General features: G+C 30.7%; 1 protein-coding gene across 2 annotated transcripts in view; it reads left to right on the top strand.

Moving 5' to 3' along the window:
* The window catches only part of spin (lysolipid transporter protein spinster), a 273,536-nt gene that overhangs the window by 216,466 nt on the left and 30,861 nt on the right, over nt 1–26,209 (top strand). For both annotated transcript variants that reach the window (XM_075365058.1, XM_075365059.1), the window contains exons 3-6: nt 5,821–5,972; nt 8,443–8,646; nt 13,505–13,639; nt 20,151–20,412. In XM_075365058.1, the coding sequence (XP_075221173.1) occupies nt 5,821–5,972; nt 8,443–8,646; nt 13,505–13,639; nt 20,151–20,412 (753 nt within the window). The remainder of the gene's footprint in view (nt 1–5,820; nt 5,973–8,442; nt 8,647–13,504; nt 13,640–20,150; nt 20,413–26,209) is intronic.

Here is a 26,209-nt window from a genome sequence, read left to right as displayed (position 1 = left end):
TAAACCTTTGTCGGAAAGTTAACTTTGTAATAAAATAATTTACCAATAAACAAATAAAAATTTATAGTTAACTTTGTAGAAAATTTAAATCAGAGAAAATTGATGTAAATTACGACTATTAAAATTAAACACAAATTTGAGAAGTTCTATTAAAAGGAATGGGATAAGTTTGATTTCAGTGAAATATAGGAAATAAAATTACATGTTTTAAATGCAATGTTTTAATTGCATGTGCTGATGGAACACGGTCGTGCCGTCCCAGATTATAATGACGGCGAAATTCGCTACGCGCTCCCTCCACACTGTCATTGTTTTTGTAAAACAATATAGCAAATGATAGCAAATGCACGTTGCGCACCACTCCAAGGATCCATGACAACTAAATGGCAGGTTAGGTTAGAGAGGCTGGCGCCACTTATCAAGTGGTACCAATCGCCCACAGCTACCAACACAACTTTAAAAATTTCCCGATTCTTTGAATCACTCTGTATGTACATAACTCAAAAAAACAGTTAGCTGTAGAATGTTGAAATTTTGGATGTAGCACTGTTGTAACATCTAGTTGTGCACCTCCCTTTTTGATAGCAAAATTGACTGGACCAAAAGTGTTCAAAAAAGCCCAAAATCCAAAAAAATTGGATTTTGGCTTTTTTCTTAACCGCAGTAATAAGCCCTCATTGAGAGATTTTCAACGTTATATCAGAAGTGGTACTTATTTTCATTGGTTCCAGAGTTATAGCCAAATAAAATTTTAATTAATGAAATATTTGGATCTTACAAGGGGAAGGCATATCGGTTCAAATTCGACTTGTCTTTTTTTAACTGTTTTTTTTTTTTTTTTTTTTAATTTAAACATATTGATTTATTAATAGTTGTTAACCTCTGATTGTAAAAAAAGTTTTACAATAAATAATAATTCAGTAACAATTAAAAAAAAAAATGCAAAAATATCAGAATTTATTAATGAAATAAAATCTTATGTACTTTTCATTTTTTTTTTTAAATGTGTATATGTAATTTAATAGGCATACAAGGAAGTCATGTGGTGTCCACATCAGATTTTTTTGAGTGGATCTAAAATGTAAGTCAGAAGGATCTGGCGTAATATTTTACTATTATTCCACATGTATTCCAATTCTGGAAATGAACGAGAAGGGTTTTCTTTGAAGAAAGTTTAGCCTGCTCAGAGATGGTAGCGTATTATCTGGAATAAAAGCTAGTCAGTGTAAAATCATTCAGTAATGTATGTTCATAAACTATGTATGTTCATATAACTACCTGCATAAACTATCCTGATCTCTAGCAGATGAAAATCTGTACTGGATCTGGTCTGAAATTCTGAATGAATGAGTTCTGCATTAACAAGATTCTACTATGGTGGAAGTATTCACACTAGGGTTGTGGTGTGATTTCAGTTGTATAAAATAAAATTATTGTATTCAGACAGTTTGTTTTTATCAGCTGTTGTGAGTATTATTTTCTGTGCCCTTTAATGTTGTCTTGCTCATTGTACAAAATAATTGTAGTGTCTATATAAAAAATAACACTACTACTCTGAATATTTCTTTATTTATATATTTTTTATTTACTACCATGATGTACAATTTGAAATTTAAAATTTTAGCAAAATTTAGTGTTGATGTACAAGGCATATTCATAAAGTAAGGACCATTGGCTTATATTTAAATATTAGCAGCTCTGAACACAGTTTCACACATGCAGGGCCATCTATCAGGTATTTTTGAAGCCACTATAGTTGTTTTGATTCTGTAGTCGTTTGCCTGCTGGTGACTGCAGTTCGCAATGTTCATTACAATCGTTTCTCACACCAGTTGTGAAGTGCGTGCTGTGATTCGATTTTTGTGTACAAAAGGATCTCAGCTGCTAAAACTCATCGGTAATTGTGCCTGGTGTATGGACCTACAATAATGACTGAAGGAAAGGTTAGACAGTGGTGTAAGACTTTAAAAATGGCCACACAAATATGCATGACATAGAGCGGAGTGGCAGGCCCAATATTCAGACTGATGAAATCGTTGAACAAGTGAACCGAAAAATGTGATATGATCAGTGATTGACGATTAGTGCTCTGGCTGATGAATTTTCACATGTTGGATGCACCTCTATCTACATGATTGTCACAGAAAAGCTCGGATATCACAATTTGTGTGCAAGGTGGGTATCAAAAATGCTCACCAACCAACACAAAGAGCAAAGAATGTGCAGTGGATGAGTGTTTTTGGATCACTATTGACAAGATGGGAATGATTTGTTTTCCCACATTGTTACGGGTGATAGACGTGGATATCCCACACCAACACAGAATCGAAACAACAGTCAATGCAGTGGCGCCATTCAAGTTCCCCAAAACCAAAAAAGTTGTAAGTAGTCTCTGTACTTGAGTTGAAAAATGTTGGCTACTGGTTTTTTGGAACGAAAAGGTTTTCATTTTAGTTGATTTCATGTAATGTGGATCAACAGTTACAGCTGACGTGTACTGCGAAATGCTCACCAAACTGAGACTTGTGATCCAAAATGGACGACGCGGGAAACTGTTGTCCGGCATAATCCTCCTTCACAACAATGTGCATCTTCACACTGCTACCTTAACCAAGAAGAAAATTCAAGATTTTCGTTGGGAACTTTTTGACCACCCTCCATATAGTTCTGACCTTGCACCTAGCAACTACTTCCTCTTCTTGCATTTGAAAAGTGACTTGGTGGACAATGGTTTGAAAGTGATGAGGAACTCAAAACTGCCGTTGTTAGCTGGTTCAATTCTCAAGGGGCAAACTTTTATGCAGAGGGTTTAAAGAAACTGGTGCAGCATTATGAAAAAGTGCTTAGAACTGAGCGGCATTATGTGGAAAAGTGAAAAGTAAAAACCTTTTCTCACGAGTTCATTTTTTTTAACGATCAAACAGCCCTTACTGTACCTCATATAAAAAAAAGAAAGTAAAAGTAAAGTGTATAAAGTAAAAGTAAAAAATAATTATAATTATTTGTATATTTATTTAAATTTGAGCATTTTTTTCCCTTTGCATTGATTAATTGTCTTAAATGGGTTAATTATTAAATATAATCAAAAGCCTAACTTTCTTAATTATTTTGTTCTTTTACTTCTGCATTAAGCTCCTGGTTTACCCCACACTCTTTCTCTTCTTTTTAATATGTTCTGAATATTGTAAAGACATCTCACTATGTGTGAGCTTCTCTCAGTCAATTTTTTTTTTGACTTAAAAAATTTCCTTAGTATTTTTTTAATTTTTTAACTTTCTGGCAAATTTATCAGGCTGTTTCAATGGTTCCCACACTATTTCTTCCTACATTAAAACAATTTTTAGTTTGATAAGTTGAACAGATTGGTTCCTGATTCTGTTTCTTATATTATGGTAAGGTCTCTCTGAGCGTTCAGATTTCCATGGCCTGTAATTTTGGAGCTCATTCTTAGTCTTTACAAGCTGCAGGTAAGAGCAGCTGCAGTAAGAGTAATGGTTGGACAGAAAATAGATGTTAATGTTTCCTCTCCCACTTCATGGCAGAATGGTATCATCTCGGCCTTTCACCCGGAGGTCCTGGTTTTGAATCCCAGTCAAGCATAGCATTTTTCATATGTTACAAATTTCCATTTTCATAAAAACTGTTAGTTGTCATGATCATCTGAATTAAAAATTGATTACAGTTATGCTAGTTATAAAATAGATATGACAATTAAGTAATTCTTCATGATCAAATTTTACTGTTCAGACAACATAATATTATAGAGAATATAAATTTAAAAAAAATACATTAAAAAATAATACAAAAGGAATAAATACTTCATTAATTCCATTTGAAAAACCATAAATTTGGAAATGTATTACTGTTAACTATACTGATAAAAATATAAATAAAGTAGTTAATATCTATAATATTAAAAATTATTTTTTATCTTTCCAACCTAATAATTTAACAAAATATTTAAATCATAATAAAATTACATCATAAGATAAATTTAAACAGTAGGGGCATTTATTTAACTAATTTTAATGATTTAAAACAAATATTTTTATATGTAGAAGGTCCTTTAAATAATTTTTTTAGAATATTTAAGAGGATCAGAAAAAAAACATTTAATGTTGCTGATCACTAGCAACATTCTTTGGATATGGTCATAATATGGGAAAATATAGAAAATAATCTATAAATGCCAGAATTACTTTCTTTAATTTCTTTAGAAACAGCCCAGTTGCAGTTTCATATTAATAAAGAATAAGTAATATGCCAAGCCTGATCGAGGAATTTGAATACAGAACCTATTATAATAGGTTATGTGCTAATAAATGAGATTTTTCAGAAAAGTATTATTTTCAAGACTATATTGTACTTTGCAGGATATATAATCTTTTATAAATGGTGTTAAATCCATGGATCTGTAAAGGTTTTTATAAAAATTGTTAATATATTAGCTTATTGTTATGTTGTATTCATTGATGGTTTTTGTTAATCATTATTTTGCAACACAACAGCAGTATGTTTAATATATATGTATAAAAAAGTTCACATAATTATTGCTTATAGTCCACGCAATCTACTTTACTGTTATTAAAAAAAGCAGGCTTTTTGACACCAAAATTTATCTTTTTTCAACTTTTTCACTCTGGTGAGATTGTAAGTATTGTGTTTAGATTAACTGCTACTAGGGTCTTTCTTCTTGAATTATTGAAGTTAAAAAAGTTAGGTTTGGCAAGATTACTTAATCTAGTGTAGTAGTAATCAGTGCATTCTTTCATTTTAAACTCAAATTAAAACCATTTTGCTAATGAACAAAATAAACATTAAGTTTATGAAATGTTTTATCAATATTAAAAAAATAATAAATTCTCTAATCTTAGTTTTATTATTTGTATTCTAAAAATATGGATTAATTAGAATTAGTTGTATATTATATTCTTTTCGTTATTAGCATGAATATAAATTAATACTGGTATATAATGGGCTAACATATTCATTTCCTGATTTAAACAAAATCTAGTTTACTGTTAGGATTATTAATGATGCTGTCAGTTTCTATAGAAAGCTAAAAGGTTGATGAGGCAGTTTTCCATTTATCCTTTAGAATATGTAATGATTTAAAAATTACTTTCAGTCCAATGAATATAGCCAGTAGGTTTTTTTATTTTTTTTTAATGTGTTTATAATTATATTTAGTTAATAGATTTTATTTATCATTGTTTTTCTGCTGTCTTTAACAATTATGATAATTATGACTTTATAATATTATACAGTACTGAAAATTCAAGATTTATTTATATTTTTGCAATAAGTAAAAAGTTACTTAATAAAATACAGGTTTATATTTTAAAAAAAAATACAAAGATAGTATTGAAATAACCATGAAAATTGTACTTCAAATAAAATAAAATAATACTTTTTTATTTACATTCAAAACTTTTTTTCTGCCTCTCCGTGACGCAGTGAAGTAAGTAGGGTTACATCAGGAGAGGTGTCCTTCTGATTAACACGTCTGTATACTTCCCTTCTATGTGGATTATCTGGTGAAGGTGTTTCATACTGCCACTGTCTAGGATGGACATTATTTGTTTGCTATATACCTCTATCTCCCTTAAGTCTCTTGTCTCCTTTACATTCAAAACTAAACCACACTTATCTGAACCCTTACTTTTTTTTAATAATGTTCAGTTTTTTGTTTTATGTATGTAGATGTGTGTGTATTTAGATTTTAAATCCATTGCCCATATTTTTTTGTTTAGAAAAATCATTGTATAACTATGACCTTATATGATAACTATCTTTTAATTTCTTTCATTTTGTTTACAGAATTATCATTTGTTCCTGTTTTTTCGTACTGTTGTTGGTCTGGGAGAAGCAAGTTATTCTACTATTGCTCCTACTATTATTAGCGATTTATTCGTTAAAGATGTTAGATCCAAAATGCTTGCATTATTCTATTTCGCCATACCAGTCGGAAGGTAATATTTATTTATCTATTTTAATAAAACTAATTCTAGTAGAGAAAAAATTTTTCTAGCGTAATGTGGAGATGCTACCTAAGAGAATTGGTATCTTTAGCCAAAATCTTGGGATTATCATCAGAAGAATTATTATAGTACGCAGATAAATAATACTCCCAAGTTCTTAGTGGTCTATTCACATAAATTATGGATTTAATTAAATATGTAATTACTTTAAGTACTGAATTTGAATTCTCATGTTACTGATGTTATTTAATTCTGTAGATTCAATTAATGAACTGTTTCAGGGAAGGTTATCCTACGATTGGACATGGTCAACAATAAAACTCTAATAGGGCTTGCAGCCTGATGAGAAGCAGTTAACCTCAAAATAAATTAATTAACAGATTAAGATTTTAACATTTGGGCAGTTCAGGAATGACACTGAAATTAGTGCTCATTGAACTTAATTAAGTACTACTTTGTTTACTCCTAAAACTTCTAGATAATTCGAGTTTTTTGCCTCCTGAAATAGTAAATCCAAAGAAAAATCAATCATGAAGCAGAATTTTTATTCTTCAAACACCATAAAAATACCCTTCATATTGAAAAGTGATCCTGAAATTTTATAAGATGCTTAAGGACAAAAACAGTCTGAAATGCCCAGTAACCTAAAATTTTGTCTTTTTATTTAAATGTTTTTTATTATCTTTCTATATTTTTAATTGTATAATTTATTTATAAATACATTTATCAAGACTTCCTCATATAAATTTGGTAATTTATTGGTAGCTTAAAGATAGTAGTAGAATATAAAAAGCTGATCAACCTATAAATATATATTGTAGCTTTTACAAAATCGTGTAAATTTTTGACAGTCCAAAAATTTTATCATTATTATTATTCTTCCTAAAGGTTTGTTTGTTTATAATTTTCATTCTTTGGGAATGTCAGTGGCCACCCTAGCTCATTTGTCATTATCATTTGCTCATTGTCTCATAGTGGTCCTGTGTCAATTGCGATTAGGACATATCAGATCTACTCATGGACACCTGATGTCAGCAAAGAGCGCACCACTGTGCATCCGATGTGACTACAGCTTGACTGTGCACCACATCCTTGTGGACTGCATATGCTGTGTGGCCTTAAATCGCAAATTTAAATTGCCGAGGGATGTACAGTGCATCCTAGGAAATGACAAGAATGTAATAGACCAAGTATTGTTACTTTTAAAAAGAATTAATATACTTAATAAGATTTAACCCGTCAAAAGTTTGGTATTATTTTGTTATTCACATTTCATGTAGTTTCCTAATTTTTATGTTTCTTGTATTATTTCAATTTTATTCTTATTATTATCTTAGTTTTCATCACAGTTTTAGCCCTATTTTAGTAGCATTTTAATATCCGAGAAGAAGCCTCTTGTTATTATTTTGACCCAGGCACTGATAACTTGAAAGTGTTTTTTGCTCCCTCTCAAAAAAAAAGTTCATTTTTGATACTATTCTGTTTGATACTGGTACCTTCTGTACCAGTACGAAGCTGGTTCTTTCTTGGGACTCATTGAAGTGGTGATTCTGCCTGTAGGTAGAATCACCTAAAAACCCTATTCACGGGTCTGCCAAATTGGAGACTGAAGCCAAATTTTCTGCTTCTTAAATACTAATATTATCATGCTCAGATCCAAATAAAATGTTCTCACATAAATTATGTAGCTCTTTTCTGACTGAAAATTTTGAAGGTTTGAATCCCGGTCAGGCATGTCATTTTCACACATGCTACAAATCATTCATCTCATCCTCTGAAGCAATAGTGGTCCCGGAGGTTAAAAAAAAAAAATACACAACAAATCAAAAATGTGCCATTCAGACATGACATATTCAACTTTTTTAAACACCTTATCACAACAAATCATACATAATATAAATATTTTAATGCTGTATCTATTTGAAGAGGTTGTGGGTTAAATATAATTGAACAGTATGAAATGTATGAAAAGTGACAATCATGCATCCATATTCACTGGTAATGATCAACTTCAATATCAGGTTATGCAAATTATTGTAGAATATCTAAAATTATTAAATTTCTAAATAATTCAGAAATCTAGGCTCTCTTTTAATATCCATTCATCCTATTGCATAAAACTAAAATAGTCCTATCATTCCATTTTCAAAGTAAGTAATGTTATAGCTCATTTAATAATAACATTCCAGTTTTAGCTACATCTGATTAGTTATTGACATTTAATGGACAGTAATTATCTGCAAACTTAACTATATGAAATTACAACTATGCACAATTATAAGCAAGACAATTTAATACAAACTTATTCATGTAATTTACATATTAAAAAAATAAAATACTTATCTGCAATGCAGGTTTTATCTTTATTTTAAATTAATCATTATTGTTATTTTAATTTGGTATTAATTTATTCCTTTAAAAATATTGTGTTCTTATTTTTGTTTTTTTATTGTAATTACAGCGGTCTTGGATATATAATTGGTTCATTGATGCGTGATGCAACTGGTGTATGGCAGTGGGGACTTCGTGTAACCCCAGTAATGGGTGCTATAGCTGTAATTCTTATATTAACTGTAATGCAAGATCCAGTCAGAGGTGAAAGTGAAGGTCGTACCCATCTTACTGCAACATCGTGGTCAAGTGATGTAAAAAATCTTACCAAAAAGTAAGTTTTTAGCAAGATTTTGTAATAATTTTTTAATCATTTAAATTTTTTTTTTTCAATAATTCAAAAATAAACCCAAATTTTTAACCTATATCTTCTTAACATTTTACAGAATAACTTTTGTTGTCAGATTAGTCTTCAAAGGGATTTATTAACAGACAGATTGCATTTTAGAGAAAAAAAATTGATTTTACTGATCTAAAGGTTGATGACAAAAAATAAATGTAAAAACTACAGTTATTTTTAAAGTTAGGTTAAATGGCAAGCTTTTATAAACTTTATTTATTTATTTTTTTAGTAAACATATCTTTAGAACAAATAGGTAAAGTTTAAAACAGTATATAAAAATAGAAAAACTAAAAAAATGGCTAAAAATTAAAAGATAATATTTTTCATTAGTTTTTTAAATTTTCAAGTCAAAACCAATTTTGGAGTTAGTAAATTGTTTTTTTTTGTGTTTTTTAATTTGGCTCTGACAAAAAGTCAAAATATAGAACAGTTAAAGAAATAATATTTTTTATTTTTTAAAATGGTTTTATAGATGTCAACAATGTGTTTCATGTTTGTCTTCACCTTCATCACTGATTTCTTTATCCTCTTCTTTTTCAACTTTATCTTCTATTAATTTTTAATTAATCATTATTTGACTTGCTAGTTTGTTATGATCGATATCTTATTACTTCTGTCTATCAGAGAAGAAAAAAGTGTTTTTAAGTCTGTTTCTCAAGTGTTTTTTAATTAATTAAAATTATTAATTGATATTAGTAGACCTGAAGTTGATAATTCTTCATTTTCCTGTGTAGTGGTAAAACTTCTAATTGTTTTTCCAGAACTTTTGAATTTTTACATTTCTTTTTTTTATTACATTTTCTTCTTATCTAATCCACAAAATTAAATTCTGCAGTTTAAAAAAAAATTTAGAGAAGAATTAATTTTTTATGAAAAAGATAAGATATGATTTACCTGCAGTAGAATCATTTATTAAAAAAATATATATATTGAAATGTGAGAACTTTTTTTCATGTGAGAACTGTTTGTATTATATGATCTGATTCAGTTGCATTATCATGATAGAAACAGAGTAAAAGATGTTTACTTTACAGATCCTGTATTTTTCTGTCTTTGAATGATTTTACATGTTTAATATAAATAAATACCTATCCTATTTATTTGTATTCATTTACGAAGATATAGCTGTTTATTTATATACAGCAACATTTTATTCTGATAAGTTTACTTTCAACAACCATCAGTGATTGCCACTTCCATTGTTAACCCTCCATTGGTCGCTTAAAATTTGAATCGCCGACTCTCACTCAGCGGAGGTTTCGTCCGGGTTATGCAATAATGTACAAAATGTAAAGAAAATGTTTATTTTTATAATCAAACTTTTATAAAAATCCAGATATATGTTTAACACAAACAGTATAATATAAAAAAAGATTTTTTATATTATAAAATGTATATATTATTTAGTTATTGTGAAAAATTACGTTTACAATTATTATATGAAATAAACATATTTTATACAAAAGTATGTAAAAACTATGTACGAAAATAGTATAAGAAATCTTATTTATTACAAATACAAGTGTAAAATATATGTTTTAAAACAATTATTCAAAAATAATAATTATCAGGAAATACAAAATTTGTAATTGTAAATTTTGCTAAAAGTTGAAATATACTTGATATGAAAAAAAACGTAAAGGCGTACATTCAAGAACATTGCTTACACATGGAAATATCATTATGGAAAAGCTACAGATAAAATATATTGTAAAAGGAAAATACTTAAAAACATGTATAAAGCCAGCCATCAATTAATTGTTTTGATTGTCATTCGTGGCTAGGTTGGCTAAAAGCAAAGCCTTACAAAAACTTAGACAGATGAATCACTGTCTACCGGTATTTCTTCATCTTTATCGCTGGAATCAGCACACTTGGTACACTGTACTGCAGAATGCTCTCGGCATATGAAAAGTTTGCACTGAACACACCTTGTCTTCGACGGCCGATTTTTCTTATAGCTGCAAAGGAAGCATCGCCCCGAAGTGACTAAATCTGGTGGCGGTTCACGTTATTGATCTACTTGTTTGCTGATACTCAGAATCTCACACATCCGTAGTTTCATTTTTCAGTTTCAGTTTTTGCACAAGGCGAAAGGTAGCTCTTGAATAAACTTTCCTCTAAAGATAGTCTGGTTTACATTCTTTTTCAGAACGATGTAACCGTTCAAACATCCAATATCGAGAAGGGTGTAAAACAGCCTCATCGACCATCGATTACAGACTCTGGCAGTTGAATAGCTTTCCTTATATTTGTCACTGTGTCCACTCCTCCTTTGCTTGAATTATAGAACAAAGTAATTTCTGGCTTTCCATAAGAGCGAGAATTCTCAGTTGTCTACAGCATCGGTGTTATGCATTGATGACAGCAGGATTACATCTTTGTTCTTCTTTGCTTTAAATGAAAACGTTGTGTAGTCTTTCTTAAAAGCAAAACTTGAACTTCCTACAGGACGTTGTTTGGTATCGATGAAAGCCATTGGTATTTCACGTTTGTTTTTCCTTACTGTTCCAACGAGTGTCAAGCGATGATTTTTCAAAAGTTCTTTGTAAAGAGGTATGGATGTGAAAAAGTTGTCAACAGTCACATTTCTACCCGAACCGGAAACTGGTTCAGTCATTCTCAGAACAACTTCTTTGCCCGAATTATTTACAGCAAAAGGTCCTTCAGTTTGTTTCCCTACATATACCTCTAAATTGGCAGTATAAAATGTTTTTGCACAAGCCATTGCATAAACTTTGATTCCGTACTTGGCGGGCTTGTTTCTCATATACTGCCTGAAAGAGCATCGACTGCGGAACGATTCCAGCATTTCATCAACAGTTACAAATTCACTTACAGTGAAATGTTTCTTACATAACTCGATAAAGTCATCAATCAAATCTCTTGATAGGAGCCAATTTATCGATTGTCTTTCTATCTTCTCGTGTCGTGATGTCGTCAAACCTGATACATCTCAATAAAAATTTGAATCGGCTTAGTGACATGACGCATCTGAAAAATTCTACACCGGTCCCATCAGTGGCCCGTAGTTCTTCTAGAATTAGATTCCTGCTATGCATTACCCCTACTATATACAGGATACCAATAACAGCTCTTATCTCAATTGGATTAGTTGTTTTGCGGTCTCGTTCTCTAGTAAACATTTGTTTGTTTGCGTTTATATAAATATTTGTGTAGCCCGTTATGTCTTTGATTGTTTCATCAGGGAAAAAAGGTTCCATGCCTCAACAGGAAACTTGGCTTCTTTTGCACTTTGGGCCACACATCCCATCCTCATCCGCAAAATATTTCTATTGGGCGTTTGAGCCCGCGCACTTTGATTTGGGTGCAAGTCCCAGAGCAGTTTCCTCCTTTTGCTCGTGTAAGCTGCTTTACCGTTTTTCCTGGTTACAATAATTGCAGATTGCTGTTCTTTTAACGGAATACATTCTATGTCATCAAAATCATCTTCATATGTAATACAGTTATTGATATTGACAAAGTTGTCTTGCTCACCTGATAATTCATGTACTCCTTCATTTACCTCTTCGTTTTCATCACCAGATTCCAAACCCATATCTTCTACATCTCTTCAGGAAATAATTCACGAGTAAAACTCCCAGTGGGCCTAAATACAATTGCAAAATGTTCCTCTCTTTCTACGCTAGGTAAAAGTCTGGCGAGTCTTTCTTCCTCTTTTTTCATTTTCAAAAACAAAAACTAAGAAAAATTCACTGCATAACTTGACAATATAAGTGACCTAAAAAAAAACTGTTGCACACCGTGGTTTCGTCCAGGTTTGCAAAACACAAATAGACGCTTGCGGAGGTTTCATCCGCGTTTCCAAAACAAACAGATGCTCACGGAGGTTTTGTCCAGCCTTCTACTACTTCACTTGTGACACTGACTTTGAACGAGGATTGAGGGTGGAGAGGCCTGTCAGCTGTTCCTGAAGAGAGAGTTGACAATGTTACTAATGGACAGTGCTGCCAACCCCAAACAATACATTTACCCAAACAAAACCTATTTTACCTGGAGGAAACCTCCGCTTAGCGACCGATGGAGGGTTAAACAATTGTCATCAGTAGACATTATGCAAAAAGATGTATAAAAAATAATTTTTTCTTTTTTCATTCGCTTATTTTATTTTTATATATATCTACTGCATGATTTTTAAGTAAGACTTTTGCAGACTGTTTTGGAATATAATCTTATTTTCAAATTCATATCACTAAATATGTTGTAAATTCGGTATATGCATTTACCCAAGGAAAAAATGAAAAGATTGTTTCTTTTCTGTTTTAAATGTAATAAATTTAATTCATATAATAAAGTAGTTCTTATTTTACCTTTTTATTTCAACATTTTTTATTTTTTAATAAATATTCCCCAATTTATTTACATATTGATTAAAAATCCTACTCAACCAAAAATATTGTAAGTTTATTAACCAGTTTAATTAAAAATAAATACCATTGTCTTTTTTTTAATATTTCACTTTTATATCTCATGTATTTAAATGTTAGTAAGTTGGAGAATTTCATAGTGGAAGAAAAATAAAAATCATTTAAGTACTAAACAATGATTTGACATAATTCAACTATTACTGTTAGCAACCAGTATTCTAGTTCATATTACAGGTTGTATTTGGTAATTGGCTTATTGTAGCGAAATGCTGTTAAAATAATTTAGAACTGAGGAAAATATAATTTCTATACCTTATGTCTAGCTATTCCTATGTATCTTAAACCATGCTTTTTACTTAATCTGTTTTATTAATGTTTGTTTATTTATTTATTTGTTACAGTGCAAGTTTTATGTTGTCCACTGCCGGTTTTACTTGTGTTGCATTTGTTGCTGGTGCTTTAGCTTGGTGGGGACCAAACTTTCTTTTAAATGGACTAAAATTACAGCAAGGACATCAAAATGATGAAATTAAAGAGTAAGTTGAACTAGAAAATTTTTAAAAAGCTGTTACTTTACTTTAATACTGGTCAGGCATGGCATTTTTCACGCACTACAAAATTTCCACTTCATTCCCATGCACAAGCTACAAAGCTTATATGGTGAATTATCATCCCAGAAAAGAAAAAAAAATGATTTTGATATTTAAATTATGCATAAATATAAAAATATACATTTTTTTATTTATTTATTTTTGTGTATAATTTTTTGGTTTATTAATATTTTTTTTTACATGTCCAGGTAACCAGTAACCTAAGCTCAACTTCCTCATGTTTACATTAGACTTGTGTGACTATTGCTTATTTTAATTACATTATTAGTTTACAATATTATTTTGATTATAAGCTACCTTTTCTAGTTTTACTTTATGGCAATTTTTTATCAATCAAATTATACATACTGATTGACATAGATCTATTTGGTATCAGCAGTCATACAGTGCCTACCAAATTATTTGCTAATGAAAAACAACGTAGGACACCAGCTGATTTAATTTGTTGTGAATACTATTCATTAAGTTACTTGGTATTATATACATTGACTGGACATACATTGAGTTTAATTATAGAGAGCTTCTCATATCTTTTTAAACAAACTGCATTTTATTTTTTTATTTATGTACACCAGGTTACAAGGTGACAGCACAGTGACATGAAGTCAACATTACTCTGCAGAGATGCCAAGGCATCTGTGAACAGTCTGGTGTTTAAATGTAAATGTGTAGTTTTGAACAGGCTCAGGCTGACCACTCCTGAGATGTGTGGTTAATTGAAACCCAACCACCAAAGAATACCGGTATCCACAGTCTACCATTCAAGTCCATATAAAAGCAACTACTACCTTTACAAGGACTCGAACCTTAGAACTCTCGACATAGAAAATTAGTTGATTTTGTGATGAGTTTAACTATTAGACTAACCCAGCAGGTTTATTTATTTTTGTATTGTTTGGTAATCTGTAATATTTCAGTAATTTTTGACAAATTGTCTTTTTTTATTTATTGTTAGTAAAGTTGAAATTTTTGTCATTTATACTCCATAATTTGTTTATTTTTTAAAAAACATATTTAAAAACTATTACTGGAACTGTTGACTATTAGAACTATTCAATGATTCCTGAATCTGTTATTTAGAATAAATAAATATTCTAGTCTAGCTGGAACAAAATTATCACATCAGGAACGAATAGGTTTTTTTATCACCTTCAAAAAAAAAGGAAACACCTCAAATAACAAATAAATAATAGTTTTTAAGGTGTTCTGAATTATTTGAGTACATATTTCTGGAAACAGAAAATGAGATTGTAGAAAATTCAGGTTTTTATTATTCATTTATGAATTCATTGATAAAGTAGTTTTTTCTGTAAAAAAAAAAAAATATTTGAATTTAATTTTAAATAAACTAATAGTAAAATCTTTTAAATGGGTCAATAATTTATTAAATTGCCAAAAACGTATAATATGGACTTTGCTAATATGCTGAAATATTGTGTTGAATTACACAAAAGCAGTTCTATTGTATGCATGGTTTGATGAAGTTGGGTACTGTTATTTTTTAAGAATAAATGACTACTGTTTTTAAGAAAGGTTGCATATTCGTAAATTTAAAAACAGATGGATAAGTTAAAATTGTTGACTTATTAATTATCTATCTATAAAATTTATATTTAAGGGTGTCAGATTCTGACTGTCAGCCCATTTTTCTACCTTTAAACTCATTCCAGTTTTTTGAAGTTCACAAGAGGTAAAGTTATATTTCAGGTAGGAGTATATGCCAAGCATATTAAGATGTTTCAATGAAAAACAGACAGCATGGTTTTATTTTGTTGCAAAAGAAATCAGTATTTATAAACCAAGAAATTATAGAATGTCAATAGAATTTTTAAATTTTAATTATTTGACTATTATCATAATGGTAGTTCTTATTATCGTTTAGACCAGTGATTTTCAACCTTTTTACCCCAAAAAGTAAAAAAAAAAAATAATGAGTTTTCCATGACCCCCCAACCCCAACCCAATGAAACCTACTCAAAACTATTTAGCTGCATTAATAGCGACAGGTATGAACGTGCATGTATGAAGTGTGTAAACATGAGCAATTTACAGGTTCCAACTTGATGTTACATGCTCCTTGTTATTTGATCTGTTTGCATAATATTTGTTGTGAGAGCATCATGCATATAAGTTTGAACACGTAATCTCAGCAGTATAAAAGAGGTGTAAGGGATCGCAGAATGTCAATTTAGTTAAGAATTTGAAGCATGCATCTTGTGCCTTTATTTAAGTTTTTAAAAGTGTAATTTCATTGGTTTTACCTTATTGTATGGAAAGTCACAATGCGTTGCTTTCAAGTCCTCTTCAGTGAAAGCATGAAGCCGCTAGAATTAATTTGATACTTTGAAACTAAACATCTGGATCATAAAAGCAAACTCTTGGAATTATTTGAAAGAAAATTGCATACTTTCAAAAATCAACAAATCCATACTGATAAAAGTACACTTGAAGCATCTAAGTGCTACTGTTAATGCTATGAGAAAACCATAGCATTAAGAGTAACTAAGATGTACAAATCCCATACAATCTCCAAATACTTCATATTGCCTGCTGCAATTGATATGGTCAGTGTTTTAGTAGAAGTAGCAAACAAAATTGAAAAAAATTTCACTTTCTAATGACACTAGGCGAATCGATGATAAGGCTGCCAATGTTCGCAGTCAGATAACCCAGCAAGTGAGTTCAAGTGAATTTTCGAGTATTCAGTTTGATGAATCAACAGATGTGGCAAACATTTCTCAGTCATTATGTTTTGTGAGATATGAATGCAATAGGGACAGATCAGTCAAAGAAAATATGTTTTTTTTGCAAATCAGTACCTGGTCATGCAACAGGACAATGTCTTTTTGATGTTTTTTATGAATCTATTAAAAACTATGACATAGATTGGACAAAATGTGTTGCAGTAGTGTATGTAGTGATGGTAGAAAGGCGATAACAGGAAATAACAGTGCATTTTTAAAAAAATTGAAAGTTCACCTTATACCAAGAGTAGAATCGACGCACTGCTTCCTTCACAGACATGCTCTTGCCATGAAACATTTGCTGGATAAATCTCAATTCTTGTAAATTCTTCATAAAGCTGTAAAAATGGTTAATTTTATTAAAAGTCAAACATTACAGAACAGTCTTTTTGCTAAACTACGTGATGAGATGGGCGAAAAGAAAAAACCGCTTAACCTCTTCTTTTCTTTACAGAATTCAGATTGTTATTGCGGGGAAAGTGTTATTGGAATTGTGAGATGAATTAATAATATTTTTCCAGGATAAACCAACGTCATTATCAATGTTTTTACAGAATAATGAGTATAAGCTTGATACTTGGATTATTTACCTTCAAAGCAAAAATGTTGATATGTTTCTGCTCACTTCTGATTATATTGAGAAAAATTTGGGTGAAGAAGCCACTATTATTATTCCCTCATTTTGGATTGCATGAAGATGGATTTAAGTGAGCTAAAAATTCAGTTTGAGTATTTCCCAGAAGATAATGATTTCTTGAAGAGATGGGTGAAGAATGCTAGTGATGAAGAAAGTAAAAGGAACTATCGACAATTAAGAAATGCTATAAACAGGAAGTGCAAACTAGCGAAAGAAGAGTGGATTAAAGAAAAGTGTTCAGAAGTGGAAAGAGAAATGAACATTGGTAAAATAGACGGAGCATACAGGAAAGTTAAGGAAAATTTTGGGGTACATAAATTAAAATCTAATAATGTGTTAAACAAAGATGGTACACCAATATATAATACGAAAGATAAAGTCGATAGATGGGTGGAATATATTGAAGAGTTATATGGAGGAAATGAATTAGAAAATGGTGTTATAGAGGAAGATGAGGAAGTTGAGGAGGATGAAATGGGAGAAACAATACTGAGATCTGAATTTAAGAGAGCATTAAAAGATTTAAATGGCAGAAAGGCTCCTGGAATAGATGGAATACCTATAGAATTACTGCGTGGTGCAGGTGAGGAAGCGATTGATAGATTATACAAACTGGTGTGTAATATTTATGAAAAAGGGGAAGTTCCGTCAGGCTTCAAAAAAAGTGTTATAGTCATGATACCAAAGAAAGCAGGGGCAGATAAATGTGAAGAATACAGAACAATTAGTTTAACTAGTCATGGATCAAAAATCTTAACTAGAATTCTATACAGAAGTAATGAGAGGAGAGTGGAAGAAGTATTAGGAGAAGACCAATTTGGTTTCAGGAAAAGTATAGGACAAGGGAAGCAATTTTAGGCCTCAGATTAATAGTAGAAGGAAGATTAAAGAAAAACAAATCAACATACTTGGCGTTTATAGACCTAGAAAAGGCATTCGATAACGTAGACTGGAATAAAATGTTCAGCATTTAAAAAAAATTAGGGTTCAAATACAGAGATAGAAGAACAATTGCTAACATGTACAGCAACCAAACAGCAACAGTAATAATTGAAGAACATGAGAAAGAAGCCGTAATAAGAAAGGGAGTCCGACAAGGATGTTCCCTGTCTCCGTTACTTTTTAATCTTTACATGGAACTAGCAGTTAATGATGTTAAAGAACAATTTAGATTCGGAGTAACAGTACAAGGTGAAAATATGAAGATGCTACGATTTGCTGATGATATAGTAATTCTAGCCGAGAGTAAAAAGGATTTAGAAGAAACAATGAATGGCATAGATGAAGTCCTACGCAAGAACTATCGCATGAAAATAAACAAGAACAAAACAAAAGTATTGAAATGTAGTCGAAATAACAAAGATGGACCACTGAATGTGAAAATAGGAGGAGAAAAGATTATGGAGGTAGAAGAATTTTGTTATTTGGAAAGAAGAATTACTAAAGATGAACGAAGCAGGAGCGATATAAAATGCCGAATAGCACAAGCGAAACGAGCCTTCAGTCAGAAATATAATTTGTTTACATCAAAAATTAATTTAAATGTCAGGAAAAAATTTTTGGAAGTATATGTTTGGAGTGTCGCTTTATAGGGAAGTGAAGCTTGGACAATCGGAGTATCTGAGAAGAAAAGATTAGAAGCTTTTAAAATGTGGTGCTATAGGAGAATGTTAAAAATCAGATGGGTGGATAAAGTGACAAATGAAGAGGCAAATAGATGAAGAAAGAAGCATTTGGAAAAATATAAAAAGAAGAGACAGACTTATAGGCCACATACTAAGGCATCCTGGAATAGTCGCTTTAATATTGGAAGGACAGGTAGAAGGAAAAAATTGTGTAGGCAGGCCACGTTTGGATTATGTAAAACAAATTGTTAGGGATGTAGGATGTAGAGGGTATACTGAAATGAAACGACTAGCACTAGATAGGGAATCTTGGAGAGCTGCTCAAACCAATCAAATGACAGACAAAAAAAGAAAAAAAGAAGAGATGGGTACTGAATCTGTTTAGTGGAAATGTTGCAGCTGCTAAATTATGGATTCATGACAAGCTCATCGAAGTGTCTGCCGATAAAACGTTTTAACTACAATTCAAATCTGAAGATTTAGATATGTTTTGGCTTGCTCGTCAAAGTGAATGTGGAAATTTAGAGACAGAGGCATTTAAAATATTAATCCCTTTCACCATGTCTTACATATGTAAGAAGGATATTTTGTCTGGTTGCACTAAAAACTAAATATAGTAATCATCTTTTATCACTTGAAAACAATTTGCTTTTTGTGTGTTTTTAACATAGATTCACTTATGGAGAAATTTTTAAATGAAAAACAAATGCAACCTTCTCATTAATTAATTTATTTTTTTCTTATAAATATAAGTAAAATGTTCTTTTTCTCATTAAATGATTTCATTATTGTTTACATGTAAAGTTGTAGGCTAATTTTGTGACCCCCAGCTTGAGAAACATTGTTTTAGAGTATAAATTGAGGCAGCGGTTTTTATAATTAATTGAAATTATTTATTTTTTTAATGTTTTAGATTTAAATTTGTATAATTAAAGTAAAATCAGGTTTTTTATATTTTTTTGTATCAAATAATAATAAATATGATAAGGGGAAAATATATATTTATTCTGTTTATACATATTTCTTAAATAATTTGTATAAATCTCTCTTAAATAAAAACTAAAAGTTTGTTTTCTTATAAATATAACCTCGACCATAAAAAACATGAAAATCTTTTTTTAATGTTTTTATAGACTTCCTTAGGCTAAAAAGTCAGTAAAACTGTATAAAGTACAGCTTGCATAATTTGATATATAAATTTAGATAGAATCTCATGTCATGAAAACAGAAAAGCAATCTACAGATTGTGTTGATAATGAAATTAACTACCATTTTCAGAATCCTTAATTATTTTGTTAGAAGAAAAATATGTTTGACTTAAAGTATTTTAAGTAACTATGATAATCTCAAAGAATTTTTTATGTTAAATTTATTTGCATTTTAATGCATATAAAATAATTAATTATTATTTATCTATTTTCTTGTTTCAGTATCTCTTATAAATTTGGTGTTATAACGATGATATCAGGTTTACTTGGTGTTCCATGTGGTTCATATTTAGCTCAAAGAGCACGTGCTCGTTGGCCTCGTGCAGATCCATTAATATGTGCAATGGGCCTGTTAGTCAGTGCACCTTTCTTGTTCATCGCTTCCTTATTAGCTAGCGTAAATACAAATCTTTGTTATACTATGATATTCTTCGGTGAATTCTTCCTTAATTTAAATTGGTCAATTGTCGCTGATATGTTATTGGTATGTTTATTTATTAGTTAGTTATTTATTTACTAGACAAACAGTTATCTGTCTATTTAGAGACAGTGACTGAATAGATAATAACAGTATATTACATATTAAAATTAAATTTAAAAAATTAACCTTTAAATTTTTAATTAAAATCAAAAATAACCTTTGAAAGAGAAGGTTGCCAAAATTGATGGTTAATTTGAAATGCTGGTAAGTGATTTTTGGGGAAGAGGTGAGTCAGATGAATGTAGTAATCACATTACATCTTTGATGATGAGTTTGAAGTTTAATTGTCAGTTGATAATAATGGCAAAAGAGGAAAGTCATCTTATTTTATTACACCATCATGTTATTTTATTTCATTACATTTTTGTTAAAATATTGAAAGAAGTTGAAGAAAAATCCTGTTTAAAAATTTAGTTAATTAAATAAAAAAATTGGATCACAATTCAACTCATTTTTTATGTATGTTTAATACTTTATAACACCTAATGTACAAATTGTAATGACTTTTTATTTTGTAGTAGAAAGTCTTGGTGGTGTTTTTTATTACATTTCTTTCATATTGTTATTATCTTTTGATTGCATAGGATCATTTTAATCAGTCCGTTATACAAGTCTCTTCAATGGGACTGTTTAGGCCTTGCGGTCCTTCCAGTACTTTTTCACACATTCTGATCTTTGTGCCCGTTTTAGTGTTTAAAATCTTCATGTTGTGAGTTTTTTCTTGTGTTTGTGAAGTGAGTGTGTTTGTTCTTGATTTTCTTGTTTAATTTTATCTTATCTTTGTTGTCTACTGGCCAATTTCCTTCAGATCCTCTCTTATTTCTCTGATCTATCTTCATCCTGTCTTGGTGGTTTTTGAGTCGAGATTGTACTGTAATAGTTGTTTCAGAAGTCTTGATGAATCTTGCATCCTCATGATATGTCAAAAAGAATCCTAGTCTCCTCTTATGAATGGTGTCAGTGATGGGTTCTAACTCTTTGTACATGACTTTGTTGGGTACAATCCACCACTGATCATCTTTCTGGTACTTTTTACTGATGCAGTTTCTTCCAATTCTTTCTATTTTCTGGAGTCTGTCTGTCTTTGATTTTTCATTCAGGTGGAAGAATGTTTCTGTTGCATAGTGGCTTCTGGTTTTATAACTGTGTTGTATTGTCTTATTTTTGTGTTTACTAATAGCCGTTTTTTATTGTAAGTTTACCAGGTTAATTTTTGTGCTTTAGCTAGTTCATTGCTTCTTATTTGGATCAAGGTTTTTTCATTTAGTTTGTTTGTAAATATTTCTCCAAGTTATTTCAATTGGGTCGGTCGTTTGCTAGCAGTGACAAGTCGTTGGTGAAACCAAGACAGTTTGTTTCAATTTTTTGGCTATTTTTACTTTTGGGGGCATTTTTTGAGCCATTTTTAGAGCGCAGTTGAATAATAATGGTGAGAGCCTTGGCACAGTCCTGTTTTGATCTCAAAGGTTCTGAGAGCTTGGCTCTAAATTTTACCTTTGACTTAGTGTTTGTGAGGTTCAGTTTTATCGTGTTTATTAATTTGGTATGTAGTCACAGGTGTCGTAGAATTTTTAGTAGGGATTCTTTGTGGATGCAGTCATAAGCTTTCGTGAAATCTACAAGTTTATCACCACGTCTCTGTTTCTTTTCCTGTTGTAATCCATTATTAGCTTGAGACTCATGATCTGGTCTGGACAGCTCCTCCAGGGTCTAAAACCTCCCGGGTATTCTCCTAGTTCTTTCTTGAGTTGTGGACCGATCCTGTTGAGGATGATTCTTGAAAGAATTTTTTGTTGTCATTTTTTTTTTGTGTTGTGTCTAGGAGTGAGATTCCCCTGTAATTGTTAGAGTCTGTTTTGTCCCCTTTTTTGTCAAGAGGATGGCTGAGGGCTGTCATCCAGTGTTCTGGTAGTGCTTTGATCCAGATGTTGAAAAGCTGTTGATGTAAGCCAATTTTTGCTGATCTTCCTGCATATTTTCAGATCTCTACAAAAGTCTGATCTCCTACTGCTTTGTAATTCTTCTCACCCAGTGCTTGGTAGACTTCTTTTATTGCGGGAGGGTTGATATTTTCACATGATGTAAAGAGGTGGAGGAACTCCATTTACAGGCGTTTAGGCAGTGTCGGGCTCGCTAACAGGTTCTGCAAGGTGTTATTAAGTGCATATGTATACCTGCATACTACTGACTAAACCTCCACCCCTGGCTCCCCACCCTACCTGGAACACTTTAAGAAAGCAATTCATCAAGAAGGTGGGTGATACACCCTCACACACAGTCATACACCAATCAATGCACAGAGCAAGGAAAAACAAGAATCACACCACAACAGATCAACAAGCACGCATCATATACATCAAGCACACAAGTCTTTCACACTACTTACTGGAGGTCGCCATTGAGTTCATGGGTGGAGTGCTCCCAGCCTTATCGCACCCAGGTGATTCCCAAATGCATAGGAAACCCCCTAGACGCTCAGCTGTGGGTCTGTCCACCCCCACACTCTTCGACGCCTCATTCTTGAGCGAGACTCCTTCCAGGCCCTTAGTTCTTCCATGACCTTGTTTGCAAATTCAGACATCGCCTTCCAGTTACTCTACAATTCTAGTAGCACTGCTTGAACCTCCTCAGGCATGTAGGTAGTTTCTTTATGGATGTTACTCAGCAATTCCACTCTCACATCCTCAAATTGGGCAGAAGAAAAACATGCAAGGGAGTCTCCTCACAAACTGGGCAAGAATCAGAGTAGTCCAACCCAAATCTAAATAGGTAGGATCTGAACTGACTCAAACAGTAATCAAGCATGCCATGGAGTCGATCACACCATCTCCTGATATTTCTTACCAAACAGTGCATCCACGGTCCCTTATCATGGTGTTATTATTGGAGTGTTGGTGTTGAAGTTTAGGAATTCTGTTGGTTCTTTGCAATTTAGGAGTTTGTTGAAATATTTAGCTAGGATTTCTGTGTTGTCTTTATTGTTATGGGCCAGTCTACTGTTTTCATTCTTTATTAGTAGTGTTGGGGGTTCATAATTTTGGAGCTGATTTTTTAAGGTTATGTCAGTAGTCTCTTGATTGTGTTTTATAGAATTCTTCTTCTGTTGACTTCAGTGTGCCTTTTTATTTTCTTTAGGGTTTGGGTGATTTCTTTTCTTTGTTTTACTAAATATTAGAAGGATATTCTGATTTTTGGGATTGATGAAATAACCATGCTTGGTGTGATTCTCTCTACTGTTTTGCAACATTCGCTATTCTACCATTGATGTTTTTTATAGGATTTTATTGGGGCTAATTTTTCTGCGATTTGTTTCATTTAATTTTTTTTTCATATAACATCAGAGTAAGATTTTTTAAACCAAAAAAGTATAGAATCTGAAATATGGTTGGATATTTTTTGTTAAATTGAATTGTAATAATGGAGTAAAATTTAAAACATTAAAAAAAAATGGTTGGAAAATGATGTGCAAAAAATTGCATATTCTTGCATTCCACCAGAATGGAATGCAAGAATATGCATAAACTGTCTGCAGTTTAGCATTCTTTACAGCAGTTTCTTGAACTTCTGTTTCTGTGGACTTCGTTTTACATTTTTATCAAAATGCTTGTTTTTGCCTTTTTCAGTTTCTTTAAAAGCTTCTTTTAATGTGCTATGCTTTTTATGGACTTAAGAATATTTAAAATAAAAATTAAATAAATTTATAAAATAATATTAAAAAGACTCAATAATGCACAAAAAAGTAAAAAGTAATTCTTTAAATTTTAACTCTGAACCTGATGCTAAATTAAGTGGTTTTTAATTTAATTCACAATTGAAAATATAGAAATTATAAGAAGAATATTTTTCTTTTTATTATGTTTTTTGAATCTGTTTATTTCATTCTAAGTTTATTTTATAGTTGTGATATTAAGTCTGAGTATTGTGTAATAAGATCTATTTTGCTTGTAGATTAAAAAAACCATTTTATTTTGTATTAGTAGATAAAATTAAATATTGATCTGTATGTAAATAGAAATATTGCATCTAATTATTTTAAAATAATAGAAAATCTTTAGTTTTCACTGCTTACCATTTAGTTTTTTTTATTTATAAAAGTAAAATTTTCATTAATATAAATGAAAATTTTATTATGAAACATAATAAAAGAAAATTTTATTAATGAAAACATACAAATCAATATAGTATGTTATTTATTTAATAAATTACAAACTGCTTTTTTGTTATTAAGATTAATGGTGACAGGAATAAACAATGAAGTTTATTGGGGATTATGTTATAATGTAAAAGGAAATATCTCTGTTTATGCATTCTAGTGCTTGTATGACAGTGAGTGGTTTTTTTTTACAACATATTCATGCAAAATGAGTATATGTATCTGACGACCAAGGTAAATAACTTAATAAAATAACTGTGTTTGAATTCCTATGTTATTTATGTTGCTTAGTCTGTGGGATAAAATTAATAGCACTGCTCAAGAGTAATCAACCTAAAACTGTACTGTATGACATTTTAAGGTATTTTTTAGTTGGAGGTATATAATGCGAAATTTGAAATTCTTGTTAAAACATTAAAATCTTATTCTTAGTTTTAAATTAAGATCTTTTATTTATTTTAATGAATCTTGGAAAAAAAATGTTGTAACTTTTAAGTACTATTGAATGTTATTTTCAGTGGTTACGTACATTTCTGTTAGAGTTAGGTGAAAGTTTTTAAACTTGTATGAAAAATTAAATCTAAAGAAAAATGAATATAATCAGTGAAAAAATTTCAAGTCTGCTAGTAAATCAGATTCATACTAACTTTATATTTGTCAGTAATTCTTTTAAATTGAGTTATAGAGCATGACTCCATATAGATTACATATAATTACAAGTAGTATTAATGATAAGAGTATAAAATCCTGAAACATTAATCATTTATTCTAACAACTTAATAAGAAACATTGAGTATTGAATGCTTGTTCTTTTCTACATTATTGTTATGAGTGAGTTAAGTTTTGATGATTTGTGAAAAACCTTTAGGAGTTATGGGAAATTATGCTAAAATGTACTCCTTTTTTCTGGTAGTGTATAGTTAATACAATTTCAGCGTTCCATACTTTGTTAATATATTATTAAAAAAAAATTGTAAGTATATTTAATAACATAGTTAATGGTGTTCAGTATATTTAGTTAATTATTTAAATGTATAATGTTTGAACTCAATTCTCAGTTTGATAGGCTGATTTAAAAAAATTGCTACTTGGCTCTTGTAAAGATTTTTTTTTTCTGATTTTTTTTTTTTTATCTAATGAACAGTATTCCTTAAAAAATTGCCACTTGGCTATTGTAAAGATTTTTTTTCTGAACCACATATCTAATGAACTGTATTTATTGAAATAGATACTTACCACAGCGTAAGAAATTCACATTTCTTACACTAAGATACTATGAAGCATTTTTACTCTTCTGTGTCACACAGTTGAGAGTGCCATGTTTTAATGGAAATTCTTTTATTCTTGACTAACTTTCTTTATTCTCTCTCTCTCTCTCTCTCTCTGTGTGTGCATGTGTGTGCGCACGCACCATAATAGTGTTGATAAAAATTTATGGTTCAATGCAAAAAAAATACTTTACTGAAATCTGAAATAGCAGAGCAGTTATTTTAAAAATGGTCACCAAATTGAGATAGATCAATAGAAAACTATTTTTAAATCTTAAGCATACTTAAAAACTAATTTTTTTTTTTTTGAAATAGTGTCTTAATGAAGTTATGGAACTTCCACTTTCAGGAAGATAAGCAGAAACAAAAGACTTTTTAT

Source organism: Lycorma delicatula, chromosome 4 (genome assembly GCF_047948215.1).
Source record: "Lycorma delicatula isolate Av1 chromosome 4, ASM4794821v1, whole genome shotgun sequence".
NCBI lineage: Eukaryota > Metazoa > Arthropoda > Insecta > Hemiptera > Fulgoridae > Lycorma > Lycorma delicatula.
This window is presented reverse-complemented; position numbering and strand designations above follow the sequence as displayed.